This window comes from Pseudochaenichthys georgianus, unplaced genomic scaffold (assembly GCF_902827115.2).
Source record: "Pseudochaenichthys georgianus unplaced genomic scaffold, fPseGeo1.2 scaffold_1750_arrow_ctg1, whole genome shotgun sequence".
In the NCBI taxonomy this organism is placed as follows: Eukaryota; Metazoa; Chordata; class Actinopteri; order Perciformes; family Channichthyidae; genus Pseudochaenichthys; species Pseudochaenichthys georgianus.
In genome coordinates, this window is record NW_027262532.1 from 7,501 (window position 1) to 28,001 (window position 20,501).

General features: G+C 41.1%; 1 protein-coding gene across 1 annotated transcript in view; it reads right to left on the minus strand.

The window, feature by feature from the left end:
- The window catches only part of LOC117441508 (BMP-binding endothelial regulator protein-like), a gene marked incomplete at its 3' end in the record, with an annotated part of 26,453 nt that extends 6,019 nt beyond the window's left edge, over positions 1 to 20,434 (minus strand). The window contains exons 1-2 of the mRNA XM_034077591.2: positions 19,901 to 20,434; positions 11,386 to 11,471 (exon numbers count right to left, since the gene is read on the minus strand). Coding sequence (XP_033933482.1) covers positions 11,386 to 11,471; positions 19,901 to 20,006 — 192 coding nt within the window. The remainder of the gene's footprint in view (positions 1 to 11,385; positions 11,472 to 19,900) is intronic.
- Positions 20,435 to 20,501: the final 67 nt, after the last annotated feature.

Consider the following 20,501-nt stretch of genomic DNA (forward strand, 5'->3'; position numbering starts at 1 on the left):
CACGTTATAATAATATTAACAATGACGATAAAGAAGAAAGAAGGAGAAAAAGGAAAGGAAAGGAGCCTTGGTAGGAGCCATGAAACTCACATAGTGGTGCATTTAGTGTTAATAGTAGTTTGTACCGGAGGTGAACCGTCAGGGCCTTCAAGGCATTCAGAGAATACCCTGGAACGCTCAGATAAAACAACAAAAAATAGATTTAATTATATAAATAAAATGAATAAAGGAGAATCCTATCTGTGTTGCTGATCTGTAATATTACAGTGTTACGTTGATTTGTTTGTCCTTCTCGGACCATGCACTACGCATTTCAGTAGAAAAGAAAGCAACCAATCAGATCTCGTTCTGGGTCTCTGGGCAGAATCTCCTTCAACAAGGTATTCTACATCCTTGATAGGATGCCCTGGCCGTTGCTCTGAATGAGAGCGTACGTTTGGACTGACAGTTTGATCAACCAATCAGATATTGATTTGTAGACAATGGGCGTGTTCTTCCAGAGTTCCCCTCGGTTACAGGGTGTTCTAGAAGGCCCGCTAGTTAACTGGAGAGAGACAGAGCATCTAGACCAGGGGTGTCAAACTCAATTTCATCACGGGCCACATTCGCATAAAGGTTGCACTCAAAGGGCCGGTTGTAACGATATCAATATATAATATAAATATAAAATAATGTATTATATTACATTATTGCCTCTGAATTGGATTTGTATCGGATAGTATAATAACTTAGTAATTAACTACGTCTGAAAGCAGAAGTCCAGGGCAAATAATTGCAAGTCTCTTCAGTGGGCATGTCACAAAACGAGATGCATTGTGGGACATGTAGTTTATGGGCAACCTGCTTCTGTAAAGTGGCATGTAACCGGTATAATAAACTTATTATATTTTTTGCAAGCTCTTGCGGGGCCACATAACATGAAGTCGCGGGCCGGATTTGGCCCCCGGGCCTTGAGTTTGAGACCCCTGATCTAGATGAATGCCACGAAGCAATTCATGCCGTTTTATTGTTTTTAACGTTGACATGGCAACAGCCAACAGTTGAAGATGAAGTTGTTGCGGAATCGTTGTGAGTACCCTTTTCTAGATGACAATTCAGTGAAAAGACGGACAATATAACGGCGGGGGGGGGGGGGGATAGCCGCTGTGATAGACACGGTTCGCCCAAACTTCCAGGTCACGGAAAGGAGGTTTTTCAGGTAGGAATATGTTATAAAAATCCATTTCAAATCAGTAAATTGCAGATATTTGTGTCACTATATATGATTGTTCTTTACTATTGGGATAAATAAACAAGAACACATATTTCCCGTGACTATAACATCTAACGGAAATGTTACTAGAACCTGAAAGGAGCTCTTAAATATTAGATTCTATCCCGTATACCAGAGAATATACTCCAACTACACTTGAGCTGTGGTTGTGAGGTAGTGTGGTCGTCTTTCAATCAGTGTGTGTGTGTGTGTGTGTGTGTGTGTGTGTGTGTGTGTGTGTGTGTGTGTGTGTGTGTGTGTGTGTGTGTGTGTGTGTGTGTGTGTGTGTGTGTGTGTGTGTGTGTGTGTGTGTGTGTGTGTGTGTGTGTGTGTGTGTGTGTGTGTGTGTGTGTGTGTGTGTGTAGTGCTGCGTACCTGGACTCACATTCAGGTTCAGGTCCGGACTCAAGTCCAGAGGTTCAGGTTCAGGTCCGGACTTATAAGTCCGGACCTGAACCCATGGCTTATGTCAAGTTGTGCGAGTAACTAAAGTGAACTTATTGTGAGCTAATTATCAATTGAAATTAACTCATAAACAACTGAAATTCAAACTCGTCAGGTTTATTGTGCTCCCTTCCAACTTGTGTCTACATTTCTCTACAAAGTACAAATGTAAAAAAAACACTTTTTTCCACTTAGTCTACAAATGACTTATGACAGCAACTACAGTGAACTACTACAAAGTTCAATATAATAATAATGTTTACATTATACAGTACATACTACATACATAGTGATGTACATACATACTGTTAGAAATTAAAATCAATGTTGATATGGCGTAATTTTGAATTAAATACACTATTTAATTTAAATCAGTTTTATTCTGAAAATTCTTCACTTCCGGTTAGCATTAGCATGTGGGGAAATGCTACGTCTTCAAACCGTGAATCGAAGGTGAAATGACATGTGATGTTGTACACTGAGCACACTGGGATGAGCACTCATTTATTGACACTGAATCACGTTTATCAGGGAATGTTTAAATAACCACAGACACCAGAATATACGTAAGTGCTAGTTTTTTTGCGAGTCCAAGTACCGGTTCCTGACGTTCCGGTTTTAACCGGACTTGAACCGAAACTTTTACAAGTCCAGTACCGGTTCGGCGTACCGGTACGCAGCACTATGTGTGTGTGTGTGTGTGTGTGTGTGTGTGTGTGTGTGTGTGTGTGTGTGTGTGTGTGTGTGTGTGTGTGTGTGTGTGTGAGAATGCTAGTGTGTGAATGAGTGAACATCAAATATATTTTAAACATAACAATAAATAAAAGTCTCTTAGTCGTTTATGTTTGCATGTGATTTGCGTGACTCCTCCTGAACCTTAACCCCCCTCTGCCACCGTGACCTTTCACCTTTCACCCTTTCCTCCAAAACCAACAGGTCGCGACCCCCCGCCGGAGAGCAGGAGCCATGGCAGCTTAGAGACGAGACGGAGAGGAAACAGAGAGGCTCATGGGAACCAAAAACAATCCAACGAGGGAGAAAAGCTGACGTACGATTTCTCTAAAGCAAGCGTGTTAATGTCGCCCCCTGCTGGTCGGAGGAGGGGGAAACAACGAAGGCTGATTCGTTGATTTAACCTCGTTATTCTTATACATATTTTCATATATCTTTGTGATTGTGTTCTGGATCGTGAAACTGCACACAACGTGAAAGATTGACACTAAAGTTGACTTTGAAAGCACTTTGTTCTGCGTCAAGCATGAAAGGTGCGATATAAATAAAGTGTATTATTATAGAAGAATGCCAACAACACTGGACTGAAAACAATACTGTCTCATATCCTCTTAAGTACCTTTAAAGGTTATTAAGATAATCCTATTTCAACTTAAATCACATTTACAGTGTATTCTGTATCAGACTTCAAATTAAAGGAACGTTTTAAATACGTCTTGAAATGTTGCGCTTACATTTCTCCAAGTTGTAGCCTGATACGTTTGGGATCTTCAAACAATTTAAATAAAGTTGTGTGGGTTTGAATACAGTTTGGAAGTCCAGCATGGGGCAGCAAATTAACATCCACGATAACTTCTAATGTAATAGCGAGGAGACGTCTTACAGAGACTAATACAAAAGTAAATGGTTACCAAGAGAAAAGAGACTTTCCTTAGTAAGACATTAACTGATGTTCAAAAGGGATGAAGGTTTTAAGACAAATAAAGGTAGTCAAAGTTAACTACATATATCTAACCATAGCAAACCCGCACAATAGCAAAGCAGAAATGTGTTATATTTCTCCCAAAGGTGAGGATACATTGATTATCTTGCCGTTAAAAGTTCTGTTGATCGACTTAAGATGTATTAAAGGTCCCGTGTCATGGCTATTTCTACTGATCATAGTTCCATTGTTGAGGTCTACAAGAATAGATTTATAGTGTTCAATTTTCCAAACTCACGTTGGTTTCTCAAACAGCATCTCTGTATAGTATGTGTGGCCGCCTGCGAGACAGCGAGACACAGCGAAACCAGCCCGAACACATATCCGCAGCCTGGCTGGGAGTTCGTCTCAGGGAGGAGAAATCGGCGGAGCTGCAGCTGAGAAAAGATTGAGTGTGTGTGTGAGGAAGTCTGCGGATTGGTCCATTTGGACGTAACGTAACGGCTCCACGGATTGGTCCATTTGGGTATGGGCACGTCACCGTACCCAGGAAGTAAACAATGGAATAAGAGAAATGTCCAGCGAGGCGTTGTGGGGCAGCAGACAGGTCTTCTCTGTGTTAGAGCTTTACTCGCTGCAGGGTGCACTTTGAGGGTGTGTGGCTCTGCAGACCGTTCACATGCAGAGAAACCTTCATAACACACGGGGACGGGTGATAACCGGAGAAGCATGACGTGGGACCTTTAACTCTTTCAGCAGTATGGACCTTTATCTGAAAAGCCACCAGCTCTTTAAATCCTGTCCTCCCGCAAAACACTTTCATAAAATGTATATTTGTCAGTAAGTGAAGTCCCGTCTGGTACCGAGGCCACAACAATGTTTGAATGACTTCATTAAAACCGTAGTTATTTCACCAAGGCGTTTAATTGTCACCATTCGACTGACTGCTGGCTCTCGGTTTCTCTCTCTGTTCCCTCAGAAGCTCTGAGGGAATCCTCTTAGCGTCATGAAAACAAGAGAGAAGTCAAAACAAGTGAGAGAGAGGCAGAGAAAATGGAGATGACAAATCTATATGGAGCTTAAATACGTTGTTCAATTTCACATGGCTATCGTCTCTTAAAGCCTGCTTGTCTGTGTGTGGACGAGTAACATATCATACACTCCACATGTTTACCTGGTTGATATGTTGTTTGCATTAGGACGTGTCTCAGCGCTGGTGTTGGCTCAGTGCTATCAGGTGGACCTCGCCCCGGCTGTATCGATCCACTACTGTTTGAGCTGAGACGTGACAGGAAACGCCTTTGATCTCTCCCTCAGATCGATCACTGCCACTGAGCGCAACACAACTCTGTGTGGCGCGTCAGGAATGTGTGTGTGACAGATTAACGTCTGACCTCTGACCTCCTCCTGTTTGCTGCTGCTGCTGCTGGAAATGTTGTTTAATGCTCGAGGTATGAAAGTCATATTAATCCCATGAGTTTTTGCTTTTGTGTTTCAACAAAATCTACGATAATCAACTTTAGCTACAGGTCGGTCATATGTTCTTTCTGACGACAGGATTATATCATGAAGCATCTTATACCCAGAATATTTAATACATATATTTGGTTTCTTGGGGAAATCGTGATCTCTTAAGTCAGCGGTTCTCAACTGGTCAGGCCTCGGGACCCACTTTTTACTTGGTCAATAAATCGCGACCCAACATTTTGAAGCACTCAAATCTATTCAACAAAAAATCGTGCTGTAATATATACGCTTTTCAGCATACAATATTAATAAAAGTGAAGTACAGTGCTTATATCCCTTCACAGAACTAAAGTATGCTTTTAAAAAAGGTTTAATGAGATGCTGGAATCAAAGCTGAACTATGTAAAAAGGCACACATGCTGAAAACCCAACCCCAGCAGGGGGTCTGGGGGGATTTTTAGAAATACTAACATAAACTATGCATTCTGGTACTCTGAGGAGAAAATAAATAAATCTATTACTACCCGACATGTTAATAATATTGTATGCCATTGTTTGTTTTTCACTTTGTTCTGACATCTTGCTGCGAGAAGAGAGTCTGTGTGAATTACTTTAAATTGTGGGTAAGGGGAGATAGCCCCCATTGTTCTGTGACCTGTCAGTCATCAGACCGGGGGTCATATTTCATTATGTGTTCATTTCGATCTGAAGTTGTACCCATGGATGTATAAAGAAGAGTTCTACCACAAAGTTATTCTCCGTGGGGACTTCCGGCAACAATCTTGATTCTGATTGGCCAGAAAAAACATCAGCAAAGATATTTTATTGAGAAGATGATCACTACGTGACAGACGTTTTCAAAACCGTTTATGGTCTCCGGTACTTCCAACGCCGACTGCTTGCACAGCGTTAGAAAATCGGGCCTTCAAAATAAAAGTTTTTTTTCTTCACTCACACATCCGCGACCCACTCCAAACGGGTCCGCGACCCACTTTTGGGTCGCGACACACCAGTTGAGAACCACTGTCTTAAGTCATAGTTATGTGGGCTTTAATCTAGTATAGTCTCGAGTCTAATACAGACATGATTCGAACCCACAAAACGAACCTCTGTCATCTTTAAAACTCACTCCAAAGACCTCAGCAGAGGAAGAAAAAAAATGTCAGATTGTTTTCAAAACAAAAAAATCTGACCTCCAAGTGAAGAGAAAAAAGCTTGAGCCGAGTCTGTGGGCGAGCGAGGGAAGGAAGAGGCGACGAGAGAGTGGAAAAAGACACGGAGATGGACAGACAGATAGACGACGAAGACGAGGATGAAGAGCGTGGCGGAGATGGACTGACTCCCTTTTTCGAGATAACGGATCGTCATGGCGACCTACCTGTCACTCAGTCTGTCAGCCACATCCACTCCTGGCCCCATTACACCCCAACACACACAATGGCTCTTCTGTGTGTGTGTGTGTGTGTGTGTGTGTGTGTGTGTGTGTGTGTGTGTGTGTGTGTGTGTGTGTGTGTGTGTGTGTGTGTGTGTGTGTGTGTGTGTGTGTGTGTGTGTGTGTGTGTGTGTGTGTGTGTGTGTGTGTGTGTGTGTGTGCGTGCGTGCGTGCGTGCGTGCGTGTGTGTGTGTGTGTGTCCATACCCGTAGAGCTATTAGCAGGTACTCAGAGATGGCAAAAGTACACACATCCTTTACTGAAGTAGAAGTACAGATACTCGTGTTTAAAAATAATAAAAAGTACTGACTAAACGTCTTTACTCAAGTAAAAGTAAAGAGGGCTTTGAAGTGTACTTCAGTAAAAAGTACCCATAGCTAGCAGCTGTTTTAAAGAGTACCTGACCTCCCTTTATATTAATAGAACAATAATGTCATTGTTAGCTAATGAATGTTTCCATGCTGAACAACGGCAACATGACAACGTTGTCATTGGTCGCTCTTCTTTAGAGAAGACCAGGAAGTGATGGATACACGGATCGTGTTCCAACCAATAGGCACGCAGTGACTCTAAAGAATAATGATCACGCACCAAACACACATTCAGACTAAAGGAACCAGCTGTTTGGGAAATGAGAGAAGTAGAAAGTACAAGTATTTGAGTTCAACATGTAAGAAGTAGAAAGTACAGGTATTTGAGTTCAACATGTAAGAAGTAGAAAGTACAGGTATTTGAGTTCAAAATGTAAGAAGTAGAAAGTACAGGTATTTGAGTTCAACATGAGAGAAGTAGAAAGTACAGGTATTTGAGTTCAACATGTAGAAAGTAGAAAGTACAGGTATTTGAGTTCAACATGTAAGAAGTAGAAAGTACAGGTATTTGAGTTCAACATGTAGAAAGTAGAAAGTACAGGTATTTGTGTTCAACATGTGAGAAGTAGAAAGTACAGGTATTTGAGTTCAACATGTAAGAAGTAGAAAGTACAGGTATTTGAGTTCAACATGTAGAAAGTAGAAAGTACAGGTATTTGAGTTCAACATGTAAGAAGTAGAAAGTACAGGTATTTGAGTTCAACATGTAGAAAGTAGAAAGTACAGGTATTTGAGTTCAACATGTAAGAAGTAGAAAGTACAGGTATTTGAGTTCAACATGTAGAAAGTAGAAAGTACAGGTATTTGTGTTCAACATGTGAGAAGTAGAAAGTACAGGTATTTGAGTTCAACATGTAAGAAGTAGAAAGTACAGGTATTTGAGTTCAACATGTAGAAAGTAGAAAGTACAGGTATTTGAGTTCAACATGTAAGAAGTAGAAAGTACAGGTATTTGAGTTCAACATGTAGAAAGTAGAAAGTACAGGTATTTGTGTTCAACATGTGAGAAGTAGAAAGTACAGGTATTTGAGTTCAAAATGTAAGAAGTAGAAAGTACAGGTATTTGAGTTCAACATGAGAGAAGTAGAAAGTACAGGTATTTGAGTTCAACATGTAAGAAGTAGAAAGTACAGGTATTTGAGTTCAACATGTAAGAAGTAGAAAGTACAGGTATTTGAGTTCAACATGTAAGAAGTAGAAAGTACAGGTATTTGAGTTCAACATGTAGAAAGTAGAAAGTACAGGTATTTGAGTTCAACATGTAAGAAGTAGAAAGTACAGGTATTTGAGTTCAACATGAGAGAAGTAGAAAGTACAGGTATTTGAGTTCAACATGTAAGAAGTAGAAAGTACAGGTATTTGAGTTCAACATGAGAGAAGTAGAAAGTACAGGTATTTGAGTTCAACATGTAAGAAGTAGAAAGTACAGGTATTTGTGTTCAACATGTAAGAAGTAGAAAGTACAGGTATTTGTGTTCAACATGTAAGAAGTAGAAAGTACAGGTATTTGTGTTTAACATGTGAGAAGTAGAAAGTACAGGTATTTGAGTTCAACATGAGAGAAGTAGAAAGTACAGGTATTTGGGTTCAACATGTAAGAAGTAGAAAGTACAGGTATTTGAGTTCAACATGTAAGAAGTAGAAAGTACAGGTATTTGAGTTCAACATGTGAGAAGTAGAAAGTACAGGTATTTGTGTTCAACATGTAAGAAGTAGAAAGTACAGGTATTTGAGTTCAACATGTAAGAAGTAGAAAGTACAGGTATTTGAGTTCAACATGTAAGAAGTAGAAAGTACAGGTATTTGAGTTCAACATGTAAGAAGTAGAAAGTACAGGTATTTGGGTTCAACATGAGAGAAGTAGAAAGTACAGGTATTTGAGTTCAACATGTAAGAAGTAGAAAGTACAGGTATTTGGGTTCAACATGTAAGAAGTAAAAGTAAAAAGTAGTCCGAAAAATAAGTAATGGAGTAAAGTACTGATACCAGAAAAATGTACTTAAGTAAAGCAACAAAGTATTTGTACTCCACTACGTCCCACCTCTGGAGGACCAAACCCCCCAAAACAGCAAAACTCTCCGTGTTTGAGTGACACTGGAGACCTGATGGCCTTTTCTCCCCTGAAAGCTGTAGCAGCACCCAGAGGTGTGTACACAATCCGCAATACAAGATTAAAGATCGAGTCCGACAGGTTAAAGTGCCGAAATAACTCGTTTTCTGAGCCAGCATCCATACAGATACAATAATAATAACTATAGAGCCGTGGTAGACCACAGACCTCAATTATCCATCCTGCAACTCTAATCCACGCGTACAATTCCTGGTTTCTTCTTTGGCCGATGCTATACTCTTCAAACAAGTTTAGGGCTAATAATTTGCTCTGTACTATAGCTAACAAAACCTTTAATGCCTTAACACATGCATGTAATGAAATGAACAGAAAACAGTCAAACTTTGAGACGGTTCTCCAGCCATTTTTGCATCATTGATCAGACTTTCCCCTGCTTTTGAACTATGAAGTCCAAGTTAGTGCCAGTAACACACGCTTTTCTCATATTTACTAAGTACTCGGATGTATGTATTTGCCTTTGAAGAATATTTAAAAATGTACCAAGCTGATATCTGACTGATACCGGTTTGGGCTTGAGGGCAAAAATAGAGCCGTGCATCTGAAGCTTGAACAGTCTTAAGGGGATAAACGAAGGCCAAATTCAATAAGGACTAAGCCCTGAATGTATGTACGTTCTGTGTGTGTGTGTGTGTGTGTGTGTGTGTGTGTGTGTGTGTGTGTGTGTGTGTGGTGTGTGTGTGTGTGTGTGTGTGTGTGTGTGTGTGTGTGTGTGTGTGTGTGTGTGTGCGGCCTAGCATTACTATACTTGTGGGGGCGTACATCTGTTTACACAGTCACGTGTGGGGACATAAAGGAGGAATCATTCATTTTAGGGTGAAGACTTGGTTGAGGTTAGGATAAGTCTCCAGGAAATGCATGAAAGTCAATGTAATGTCCTCTGAAGTGATGTATACATGGTATGTGTGTGTGTGTGTGTGTGTGTGTGTGTGTGTGTGTGTGTGTGTGTGTGTGTGTGTGTGTGTGTGTGTGTGTGTGTGTGTGTGTGTGTGTGTGTGTGTGTGTGTGTGTGTGTGTGTGTGTGTGTGTGTGTGTGTGTGTGTGTGTGTGTGTGTGTGTGTGTGTGTGTGTGTGTGTGTGTGTGTGTAGGGGGGGTTAAAGTAGAGATGAAAGGCCGGCCATTGCCTGCTGATGACTGATAGCATTCAGCAGGGCTTTGGCTGATGTCTGCCTGATAACACAGAGGACGGCTCAGTCTGACTGAGGAGGGGGAGGGGGGGAGGAAGAGCCAATCAGAAGGCACAGGGAAAGTTGTGTTTTCCATGAAAAAGTGTATGTTTAAGATGTGTGTGTACAAGGGGACATATAGGAGCCCCATTATAGGAGAATTCAATCCAAAACGAAGGCAGATGTCGACCTTTTGCCGTGTCTTCCTCCATAAGTTCCATTATATTATTGTATCGGAACACTTGACGCTGCATTATAAATCAATTCTATGACAAATAACCAATGTCTTCGTTAATAATGTTTAAAGGGCTCAAACAGCCAATCAGAATTGACCGGAAAGTTGTATTTTCCTTTAAAAAAGTTTACTGAAACAAGGTGACGTAATGTATAGCATCTGGAAACAGCTTTTGATGTCAGAATCGTGGGATGTATTTCATATCTTGTGCATTTATTTATACACATTAGGGTTAGGGTTTGTACTCGCTCAAATCGATGTGTTTGAATAGTCTAATACACGCATGATTGAGTAAGGCCATCAGACCAATGATTACAGACATGTTTTGAGGCTGCAAGCCAATCAGAAACAAGCATTGTCAGCAGACATGGTGCAGATAATTTTATCAGTGTCAGGTATATACTAAAGGTGCAGATAGCACACAAGCAGCCCTCGAGTGCACACCCTTCGCTTCCTGTAGGACACACTGTGGTCACGTGACTCCTTTTAAAACCCCACAACCCTCATTCAGCCGCCGTTCGGAGCGCTGACACAGAGAAGGCCATTCTCATCCCCTGAAACAAAGACCTCAACGGCGGTAATGGTGGTGACGAGGTCAGGGGTCAGGGGTCAAAGAGCACATGTTTCAGGAAAGAGTCGTCCCTTAACGTTTCGTAGCCTTGTTTTAACGGCCGGGCCGAACGAAGACAGCGTGACGACAGCCATGTCTGTTAACACAAACAATCCCCACTTCAAGTTTGTTGTAAATCCTCAGAAAAACCGTTAAGAGGCGCGTTACAACGTGCTTTTCCTGCACTCGCAAATCGCTTAGTTGTTCAGAAACCCCGCCATCCTGACCTCAAGTGCCACGAAGTCGCATTAAAACATCAAATTATTCTTAGAACCTGGTGCACTTGCCTGATATCAGCTTTAAGTTTTGCTGAAAAAGTTGTGAAATGCTTAGAAAAAAATCCACCCTCAAATCCAACAATCTCCACTTCCCATCTCTGCTGAGCTCCCGCTAAAACATTGCGTTTCAAAGTCCTGCCCGAGTGCTACACATCTTTCACAACCCGACGATAAGGAACGACACACACGGCTCAATGGCGGCTTTACAAATATCACTATCAGGGCTTGAAGAGGTTGTCTTACCGTATCAGCGCGAGCGGGAAAGCTGAAGCGGCAATTACAAGTCAAGGTGCTGAAGGCAAGGTGTTCAGCACCTCTGAAGCGTATTAGGAGGCGGCGGTTCTTACCAGGCAGACGCAGGTGATGCAGGGGTTGTCCGTGATGTTGGGGATGTGGAGGACTTCTCCCTCGTTCTCACAGCTGGCCTCGGTACCTGAGAAGGACAGCAAAAAAGTGACCGAGGTGAGACAAAGGTCTGGACTTCTGACTGGAGACAAACCTTCGCAACCAGCTGTCAGCAGAGAGGGGAAAAGTACACGTCCTTTACTCAAGTAGAAGTACAGATACTCGTGTTTAAAAGTACTGACTAAACTTCTTTACTCAAGTGAAAGTAAAGAGGCTTTGAAGTGTGCTTCAGTAAAAAGTACCCATAACTAGCAGCTGTTTTAAAGAGTACCTGACCTCCCTTTATTTTAATAGAACAATAATGTCATTGTTAGCTAATGAATGTTTCCATGGTGATCAACGGCAACATGACGACGTTTCCATTGGTCCCTCTTCTTTAGAGAAGACCAGGAAGTGATGGATACACGGATCGTGTTCAAATCAATAGGCACGCAGTGACTCTAAAGAATAATGACCACGCACCAACACACATTCAGACTAAAGGAACCAGCTGTTTGGGAAATGAGAGAAGTAGAAAGTACAGGTATTTGAGTTCAACATGTAAGAAGTAGAAAGTACAGGTATTTGAGTTCAACATGTAAGAAGTAGAAAGTACAGGTATTTGAGTTCAACATGTAAGAAGTAGAAAGTACAAGTATTTGTGTTCAACATGTAAGAAGTAGAAAGTACAGGTATTTGAGTTCAACATGTAAGAAGTAGAAAGTACAGGTATTTGTGTTCAACATGTGAGAAGTAGAAAGTACAGGTATTTGTGTTCAACATGTAAGAAGTAGAAAGTACAGGTATTTGTGTTCAACATGTGAGAAGTAGAAAGTACAGGTATTTGTGTTCAACATGTAAGAAGTAGAAAGTACAGGTATTTGAGTTCAACATGTAAGAAGTAGAAAGTACAAGTATTTGTGTTCAACATGTAAGAAGTAGAAAGTACAGGTATTTGAGTTCAACATGTAAGAAGTAGAAAGTACAGGTATTTGTGTTCAACGTGTAAGAAGTAGAAAGTACAGGTATTTGTGTTCAACATGTAAGAAGTAGAAAGTACAGGTATTTGAGTTCAACATGAGAGAAGTAGAAAGTACTGGTATTTGAGTTCAACATGTAAGAAGTAGAAAGTACAGGTATTTGTGTTCAACGTGTAAGAAGTAGAAAGTACAGGTATTTGTGTTCAACATGTGAGAAGTAGAAAGTACAGGTATTTGTGTTCAACATGTAAGAAGTAGAAAGTACAGGTATTTGAGTTCAACATGTGAGAAGTAGAAAGTACAGGTATTTGTGTTCAACGTGTAAGAAGTAGAAAGTACAGGTATTTGTGTTCAACATGTGAGAAGTAGAAAGTACAGGTATTTGTGTTCAACATGTAAGAAGTAGAAAGTACAGGTATTTGGGTTCAACATGAGAGAAGTAGAAAGTACAGGTATTTGAGTTCAACATGAGAGAAGTAGAAAGTACAGGTATTTGTGTTCAACATGTAAGAAGTAGAAAGTACAGGTATTTGTGTTCAACATGTAAGAAGTAGAAAGTACAGGTATTTGTGTTCAACATGTGAGAAGTAGAAAGTACTGGTATTTGAGTTCAACATGTAAGAAGTAGAAAGTACAGGTATTTGTGTTCAACGTGTAAGAAGTAGAAAGTACAGGTATTTGTGTTCAACATGTGAGAAGTAGAAAGTACAGGTATTTGTGTTCAACATGTAAGAAGTAGAAAGTACAGGTATTTGTGTTCAACATGTGAGAAGTAGAAAGTACAGGTATTTGGGTTCAACATGAGAGAAGTAGAAAGTACAGGTATTTGAGTTCAACATGAGAGAAGTAGAAAGTACAGGTATTTGTGTTCAACGTGTAAGAAGTAGAAAGTACAGGTATTTGTGTTCAACGTGTAAGAAGTAGAAAGTACAGGTATTTGTGTTCAACATGTGAGAAGTAGAAAGTACAGGTATTTGTGTTCAACATGTAAGAAGTAGAAAGTACAGGTATTTGTGTTCAACATGTGAGAAGTAGAAAGTACAGGTATTTGTGTTCAACATGAGAGAAGTAGAAAGTACAGGTATTTGAGTTCAACATGTAAGAAGTAGAAAGTACAGGTATTTGTGTTCAACATGTAAGAAGTAGAAAGTACAGGTATTTGAGTTCAACATGTAAGAAGTAGAAAGTACAGGTATTTGAGTTCAACATGTAAGAAGTAGAAAGTACAGGTATTTGTGTTCAACATGTGAGAAGTAGAAAGTACAGGTATTTGTGTTCAACATGTAGGAAGTAGAAAGTACAGGTATTTGAGTTCAACATGTAAGAAGTAGAAAGTACAGGTATTTGTGTTCAACATGTGAGAAGTAGAAAGTACAGGTATTTGTGTTCAACATGTAGGAAGTAGAAAGTACAGGTATTTGAGTTCAACATGACGTCACACAAGCTCGTGTTCAATAAGCTGTGAACTGACGGCAGGTGAATCACGACCAGAGGATCAAACTTAAGGGAAACCCAGAGGTCAGTTCGCTCTACGTATCTTTACATCGTTTTTACGTAGCCTTTTTAGCATCTATTAGCTCTCTGTTATTGGTTCAGTCTCACCAATAGAACAGGAAGTGGACGCAGCTTTTGGGAATAGCAGTGCCAGAAAAGTAGGTGGAGCTACGTACAACCAAACGCCTTAACCTCTTATTTAGGAGATCGAAACGTTACTATTAGTTTCATGAACAGACGACAATAAGAGAGGCCACGCCACAAAACCTAAGGTACGGGAACATCATTTACAAATACATCAAATCCTGCATTATCAAAGAACACTTGAAACGGCCAAGGAGCTGAACTTATCAGGAAAATACTTAGCGAGGTAATACATCAAGTGACAAGTAGGGACATTTTATAATAGACTTCTCTCTGCTGGTTGGATGGTGCGCTAACATTTGATACTATCTTGTTTTTTTGTGACGAGAAGAGCCAAGAGAAGGTGTAGCTGAGTGCATAATAAGACATGTCTAGTCCAAATGTCGCAAGAACTGAACGAGATAAATGGTAAGACGAAAAGAAAGACGTCAAGCCTTAAAGCAAACGTTATTTTATCGTCAATTTGACTCTTAATGGGATCATAATTTAAAGAACGCTTTGTTGAATAAGACCTAGACAAGAAGTTGAGACCGCTCTGTCATTAGGAAAATGTTTACTGAAGTAATAAATCAAGTTCGAAGTTGGGTCATTTCCTTATAGACTTCTATACAATCAGACGTTTTCTTGCACAGAGACGCCCCCTGCTGGCCGGTAGAGATAATGCACGTTTAAGGCATTTCACTTTTATCACTTTTACTCACCGGCTAACGTTTCTTCCCTCTCTGCGACACATCCCACCGTGTGCGCTTTGTCCGTCCAGGTAAAAGCACTCACATATAAACCGAGGTCTTAAAAAACGTAAGTCACTCAGTGGGTTACGAGAGCAAAATGTAACCCGAACCAAGGACAGGAAACGACCCCAAAACACAAGGGTTTATGGGTAGAAGCAGACAGATGTCAACATCTCACGGTTCCTTCTCTTCGGATATCGGCAGAGAAAGAAATCCGCTCTGTGTTCATGTGCCAGGTTTGTTTGAAATTGCTAAAATGATAACTTCCTTCCTACTCATTGTCCTGATCTGGGAGGTAGACAGAGGTCATCGGAGGTAAATCCTTAAGCGCTACTACTTCCTGTTTCCTCCAGCTGATCCTATCTGCTGGAACAAAAAGCGTTGTATTTACTCTGGTTCTGACCAAAGTAGAAACTCTTTTCTCCATGACCCGCTTCATCCAGTGACTCCATGGCGATGCTTTACGGGTTTTCTTATCTCACCTTTTGGCAAAAATCTGTACAAGCCGTAAACACCCAAAGATTTGTACACACTCTGCAAACATAACGGTAAAGGCCAGGATGTTTTTGAGCAATATTTGGCGAGGCTCTTATCACACTGTGACCTTTAGCTTCTGACCCGCTGAATGTGGAGGTTTTAGAAATGCACCGTTTAGCTAAATCTATCCCACAAACAACGCATGGCGATGTCCTGCAGGCAAGGAGTCTGGAGCTTCCCTTCAGACTCGACGTGTAAGGGATGGGTGTGTTAGTCTACTTTGCATTAAGGTCGCTCGTTAGCATGTACATTGACTAGCTTTACATACATTAAGCCGACTGAGAGTTATACAACGACATTAAACTGATGTCCGCATTAATGACTAACTATTTCGAATCCAGAGATATAATATATACTAATCAGAAAATGACTCTTCTGCACTTTGAGCACTTTTAGTTTTTAAGTAGATTTTGATGCCAATACTTTAGTACTTTTAGTTCAGCAACATTTCAACCACTCCTGCTTTTAGACCTTGCTTTGTTCGCAGTGTGTGACAAATACCTCGACTCCTTATGTGACTTCATTTTGACATACAAGTTTATTAAGTAAGGACTTGACTTAACAATCTTTACTTTTTTTGTTTTAATAGACAGAATAAACAGATATCCTTTTATTTTTCGAAACGGCGCCTTTTTGCTCCCCAAATAAGCCCCGAAGAGTGAGCCACACACGACAACAACTCTACATCTTGCCCAGCGTGTGTGTCTGATATCTAGTCAGAATACATCTCTCCACCTGATGAGACACCATCACTTCAGTGAGACATCGAGTCTTGTTTTTAGACAATGCATCATCCTGTTGAGTCAAATAATCTTAGTTTGAGTCGTATCTCAGATGAAACACGTCTTTTTTTACATATTTATTGGAAAATCACCAGAAAACAGAACACTTTTGAGAATTGCGGCTCATAGTGTTCACAACATTTCCTGATTCTGGTGAAATATAGTTCCAGATGTGTTCGCCCAAGATCTCATTTATCTAAATATCCCGTCTTCAAGGACTCTCACCGAGCGAATGTGTCACTTGTTCTATTGGCAGATTTTTGTACTTATTTCAAGTGAAAAAATGCCTTGTTTTCATTATTGCTTAACTTGTTCTTTCCAGGGTAAAGGAAACAAACAAAAGGCCGCCACGCCGTCCTGGTTGCTATCAGTTTGTTTCTGAGCTGTTAATGGACCAAATCTCCACAACAATAGATCCTTATAGCACGGATCCTGGCAGAGCAGACGAACCCTGCCGACTCCGAAACCGCTGTAAAATTTACAACCTTCGAGTGTAATTAAACTGGCTGTAAGTGGTGGTGCTGGTGGGGGCGAAGGGGGTTCAAACGAGGGGGGTTCTGGGTCTCTGAGGCCTCGTCTTCATCCTGACAAAATACCTTCGTCCTCCTCAGCTGCTGTGTTTACCTCATAACATCCAGAGAGAAAGCCAAGAGAGAAAGTATAAATCCAAACCCTGGCGCTAAACATGTCGTCTGATTAAAAAAGGAGAAACACAAGGCAGTAAAAAGGACAGAATGGGACGCGCGGTGGGGGGGTTATTAAAGGGGCTGCAGCTAAAGGACAGCGGGGGGTCGGTAAAGGTCACTTTCACTCTGACTTTGAAGGCTGATCCCGCTCCGATAGTCACGTCCATTTTAGATACAGTCGGTGAAATACCAACGTTTATTAAGGTCAGTCGAATAAACGTCTCGCTGGACTCGTGAGATAAACGTACACATGCAAAGTCTTTAAATAGCTTCAGCTTCAGATATGAAACATGTCGGAGGGGAAAGTAAAATTGAACAATACTCCATTATAAGTCAAAGTTCTGAATCAAAACTGTTGCACACGAAGTCAAGGTCAAACCACTCGTGATGCAGAACAATACCCCCCTGTCCTGGATTATTATTAATGATGTCAGTCGCATTTTATAGTTCGCAGAGGAGCTCATTCCACCCACTTTATAAACTGTTGCCTACAAAGTGAATGATGTCCAATAAAAGAGGAATAATAAGAACAACATTGCCGTATCGAAATGTCCGGGCAAGTCTTTGTCCAATAAACATTTAAGTGATAGTTTAAATAGTGTTTTCCCATTGTGAAGTGAACACAAATATATTCCTTTCAAAATTAATACATGTGTAGGTTTGCTAAGAAAATACTGTTATTTTTTATTTGTAAAAAGTTAATTTATTTATCTTGAAAACCCTGCATAGTTTTTTTTAAGCGCATACAATATAAATACTCTAGTACAACTACTTCAAACTCGTACTTTTAATGTAACTTCACTAAAGTCATAATAACAAGGTGGTTTGGAAAAGAAAGGGTTCTCCCCATAGATTTATGAACGCTTATATATCATCATAATTCGCCCAGAATAACTCTGTGACAAAATACATGTTATTATAAATCTGACGTTGGCAATTATGTCACCGCATGACAGAGAATTATTAAAAATAAAATCAGTTCTTAAATCAGTGAGGTTTCTGGTTAAAACTGACGGCGATTAGGGTCTAAAAAAAAGTACTTTTAGTAACTTGTCTGCATGTTTCTCTCCAGTCCAGACACGACACAAGCCTTTCTGATTTCCAAAAGGTAAATTGTGACTTTATCAAAGTGTATTAAGGTCAGTCGAGTGATATGAAGAGACACGGATCACAAGCAGCACGTGTCCAGGAGCAGATTTGAGCCCGTAAAGCTGTAAATACACTTGAACCGGTCCCGCTGTAACACCTCCACCCGAGCCCATGACACGGAGCATATGGCGGAGGGATCTGATCACACACAGGTTGTTGCTTTTCTACACGGCTTCTTCTTGTCAAACATTTTCCACTTCAGAGACCCATCTGGTCCCGGTTTGCCCCTCCAGCTGATCCCCTTCGCTCGCCTCGCTCCACAGATACGAGTCAGGAGGAGATGGAGCTCTGATAAGGAATGTGAAAACAGGTACTCCCGTCTCTGCTCGGCATGTGGACGTCTGACGTCAACGAGAAAGGGAAACCTCTGTTCTGAATCACTTTAAAGGCTTTCTTATTGTGTTAGAGAAATTGGACTCACTTTACTGGGGGTGAAAGCTTTTAGTCACTGGGAATAGTCTGGAAAGAATCTAAATTGATTTGTCTCTGCTTGATTTTAAAGCTTTTTGTGACGATAATTTTGATGGTACTGTTTTAATATTTCAACATGTTAATTATGTGGTGGAAGAAGTACTCAGATGTGTAGACTTTTATAGACTTTTACCAAAGTGTTAAACTTAAATTACCAAAACTAAATGTAGCCTACTCATAATGCAGAATTTCCCTTATCAGAAAAAGATATCGCTGGATAATAATTAGTGAACATCATTTTAATTTTGCTGCCAGATAAAAGCGGAGTTTTCAATTATTGACCTATTTAAAATATGACTCCGCAGCAGAGCTACTTGCGTTCACCAAGGATTGAGTACAAATGGTTTGCTTCCACATTTAATTGGAGTAGAAGTACTCAAGAACCACGCAACGCTAAATGCAGTACTTTGATTAAATGTATAGTTACATATACACCAGTGGTTATTGTATTATTTCCCCAACATTATGCTTCTGTCTTTGCTAGGTAGCCTTATAAGTTATACTGTGGATCTCAAATGGTCTTACTTTATGAAATATGGGTTTAAAAAAATTGAATTAGCATGAAATTCACCTATTTTGAGCAAGGAACCGCTCCCAACGGAACTACAACCCAGGTACGTATCATACTTGAAAGCCTTTCACCTCACAGTGCTATAGAGTGCTCCACTGCCTCTCTATTATTCGCGTGTCCCCGCTGCAGGGCGCACAGACACGTCCTGATGCACTGCGGCTGAGAGGGGGAGCAGGCACGAGCTGCTTAGCACAAGTGATGTACACTTACAGCCCGCTCTCACCTAAAAAACTGGCTTAATTAGAATTTATCCTGACACAAACAACCATTTAACGCAGAGCTTTGATCCCTAACATCTAAATTGTTGTATAATTCCCCCAAAGTTTCAGATACATGACTTTGAGATTGACTCGCGCATCGCTGCAAATACCGCGCGCCAGGCTGGGTCTGGTGGTATCTCTCCACGAAGCAGACCAATTATACAGGGAGGCACCGGAGGATAACCCGGGTTAAACCGAGGTTATAATCCAGCCTCACGTGAGCCATCCAATCAGGATTAAGGCGCTTTCAAACAAGAAACAAAATGCAATTTACTCACATGTGTCTGCCTTTCACCACAGAGAAAGAAATGTTGACTTTAATTTCATGTATTATGTCAACACATTTCACTTAACTATATTAGGTTAGAGGCAAGTGGAACCTAATGCTTTTTATTTAAACTTAATATAACTGCTTACAACTAACCTTATACAATTATGTGTAATATGTAGACATACTATATTTAATTCAGTTTCAGTTCTTCAGTACATCGTTATGTTGCCATAGCGATGATGCAAAATACAGACCTGAGGCCGCGAAAGAAAAGACAATTAAAGTGTTTTTATCTTCAATCTGGAGCTTTTATTGGACCGAGTAAAAACAGACTGGAGACGAAGTAACCGGGGTAACTTCGGATGTGTTATTATGAAGCCGCATACAGCCCTTTAATCTTACCTGTAATTAGCGGAGAGGAGGACCGGGGCGTTTGGAGCAGCAACGCAAAGCAGAAGAGAAGCCTACAGGTGGACCAGGAGGGAGGGGTCCGGCAGCGGGGCAACATCCTCCAGCTTCTCCAGGGACACTCGCAGCGAACACGGAGGAATACAATCAATCCAGAGGGAAAGGAGAAGAGCCACAAGATCCACGTTTCTCCTGCGTCGTTATTCCAGCGGCTCAGAGTGCGTGTTCGCGCTGAAATGCAAAGCGGCGATCAGCCAGACGCGCACGGGTCACGCCGACATTACAATGACAAAGACGCGCAGGAGACAGGAGTCCGTGGATGAAGAAAAAAGAAATCCCAAATCCTGCAGCGGGTCCTGAGAGGAGGTCTGGAGGTCTGGAGGCTCGGATCTCTCTCAGCAGCGGGTCCTGAGAGGAGGTCTGGAGGTCTGGAGGCTCGGGTCTCTCTCAGCAGCGGGTCCTGAGAGGAGGTCTGGAGGTCTGGAGGTCTGGAGGTCTGGCGGCTCGGGTCTCTCTCAGCAGCGGGTCCTGAGAGGAGGTCTGGAGGTCTGGAGGCTCGGGTCTCTCTCAGCAGCGGGTCCTGAGAGGAGCAGCG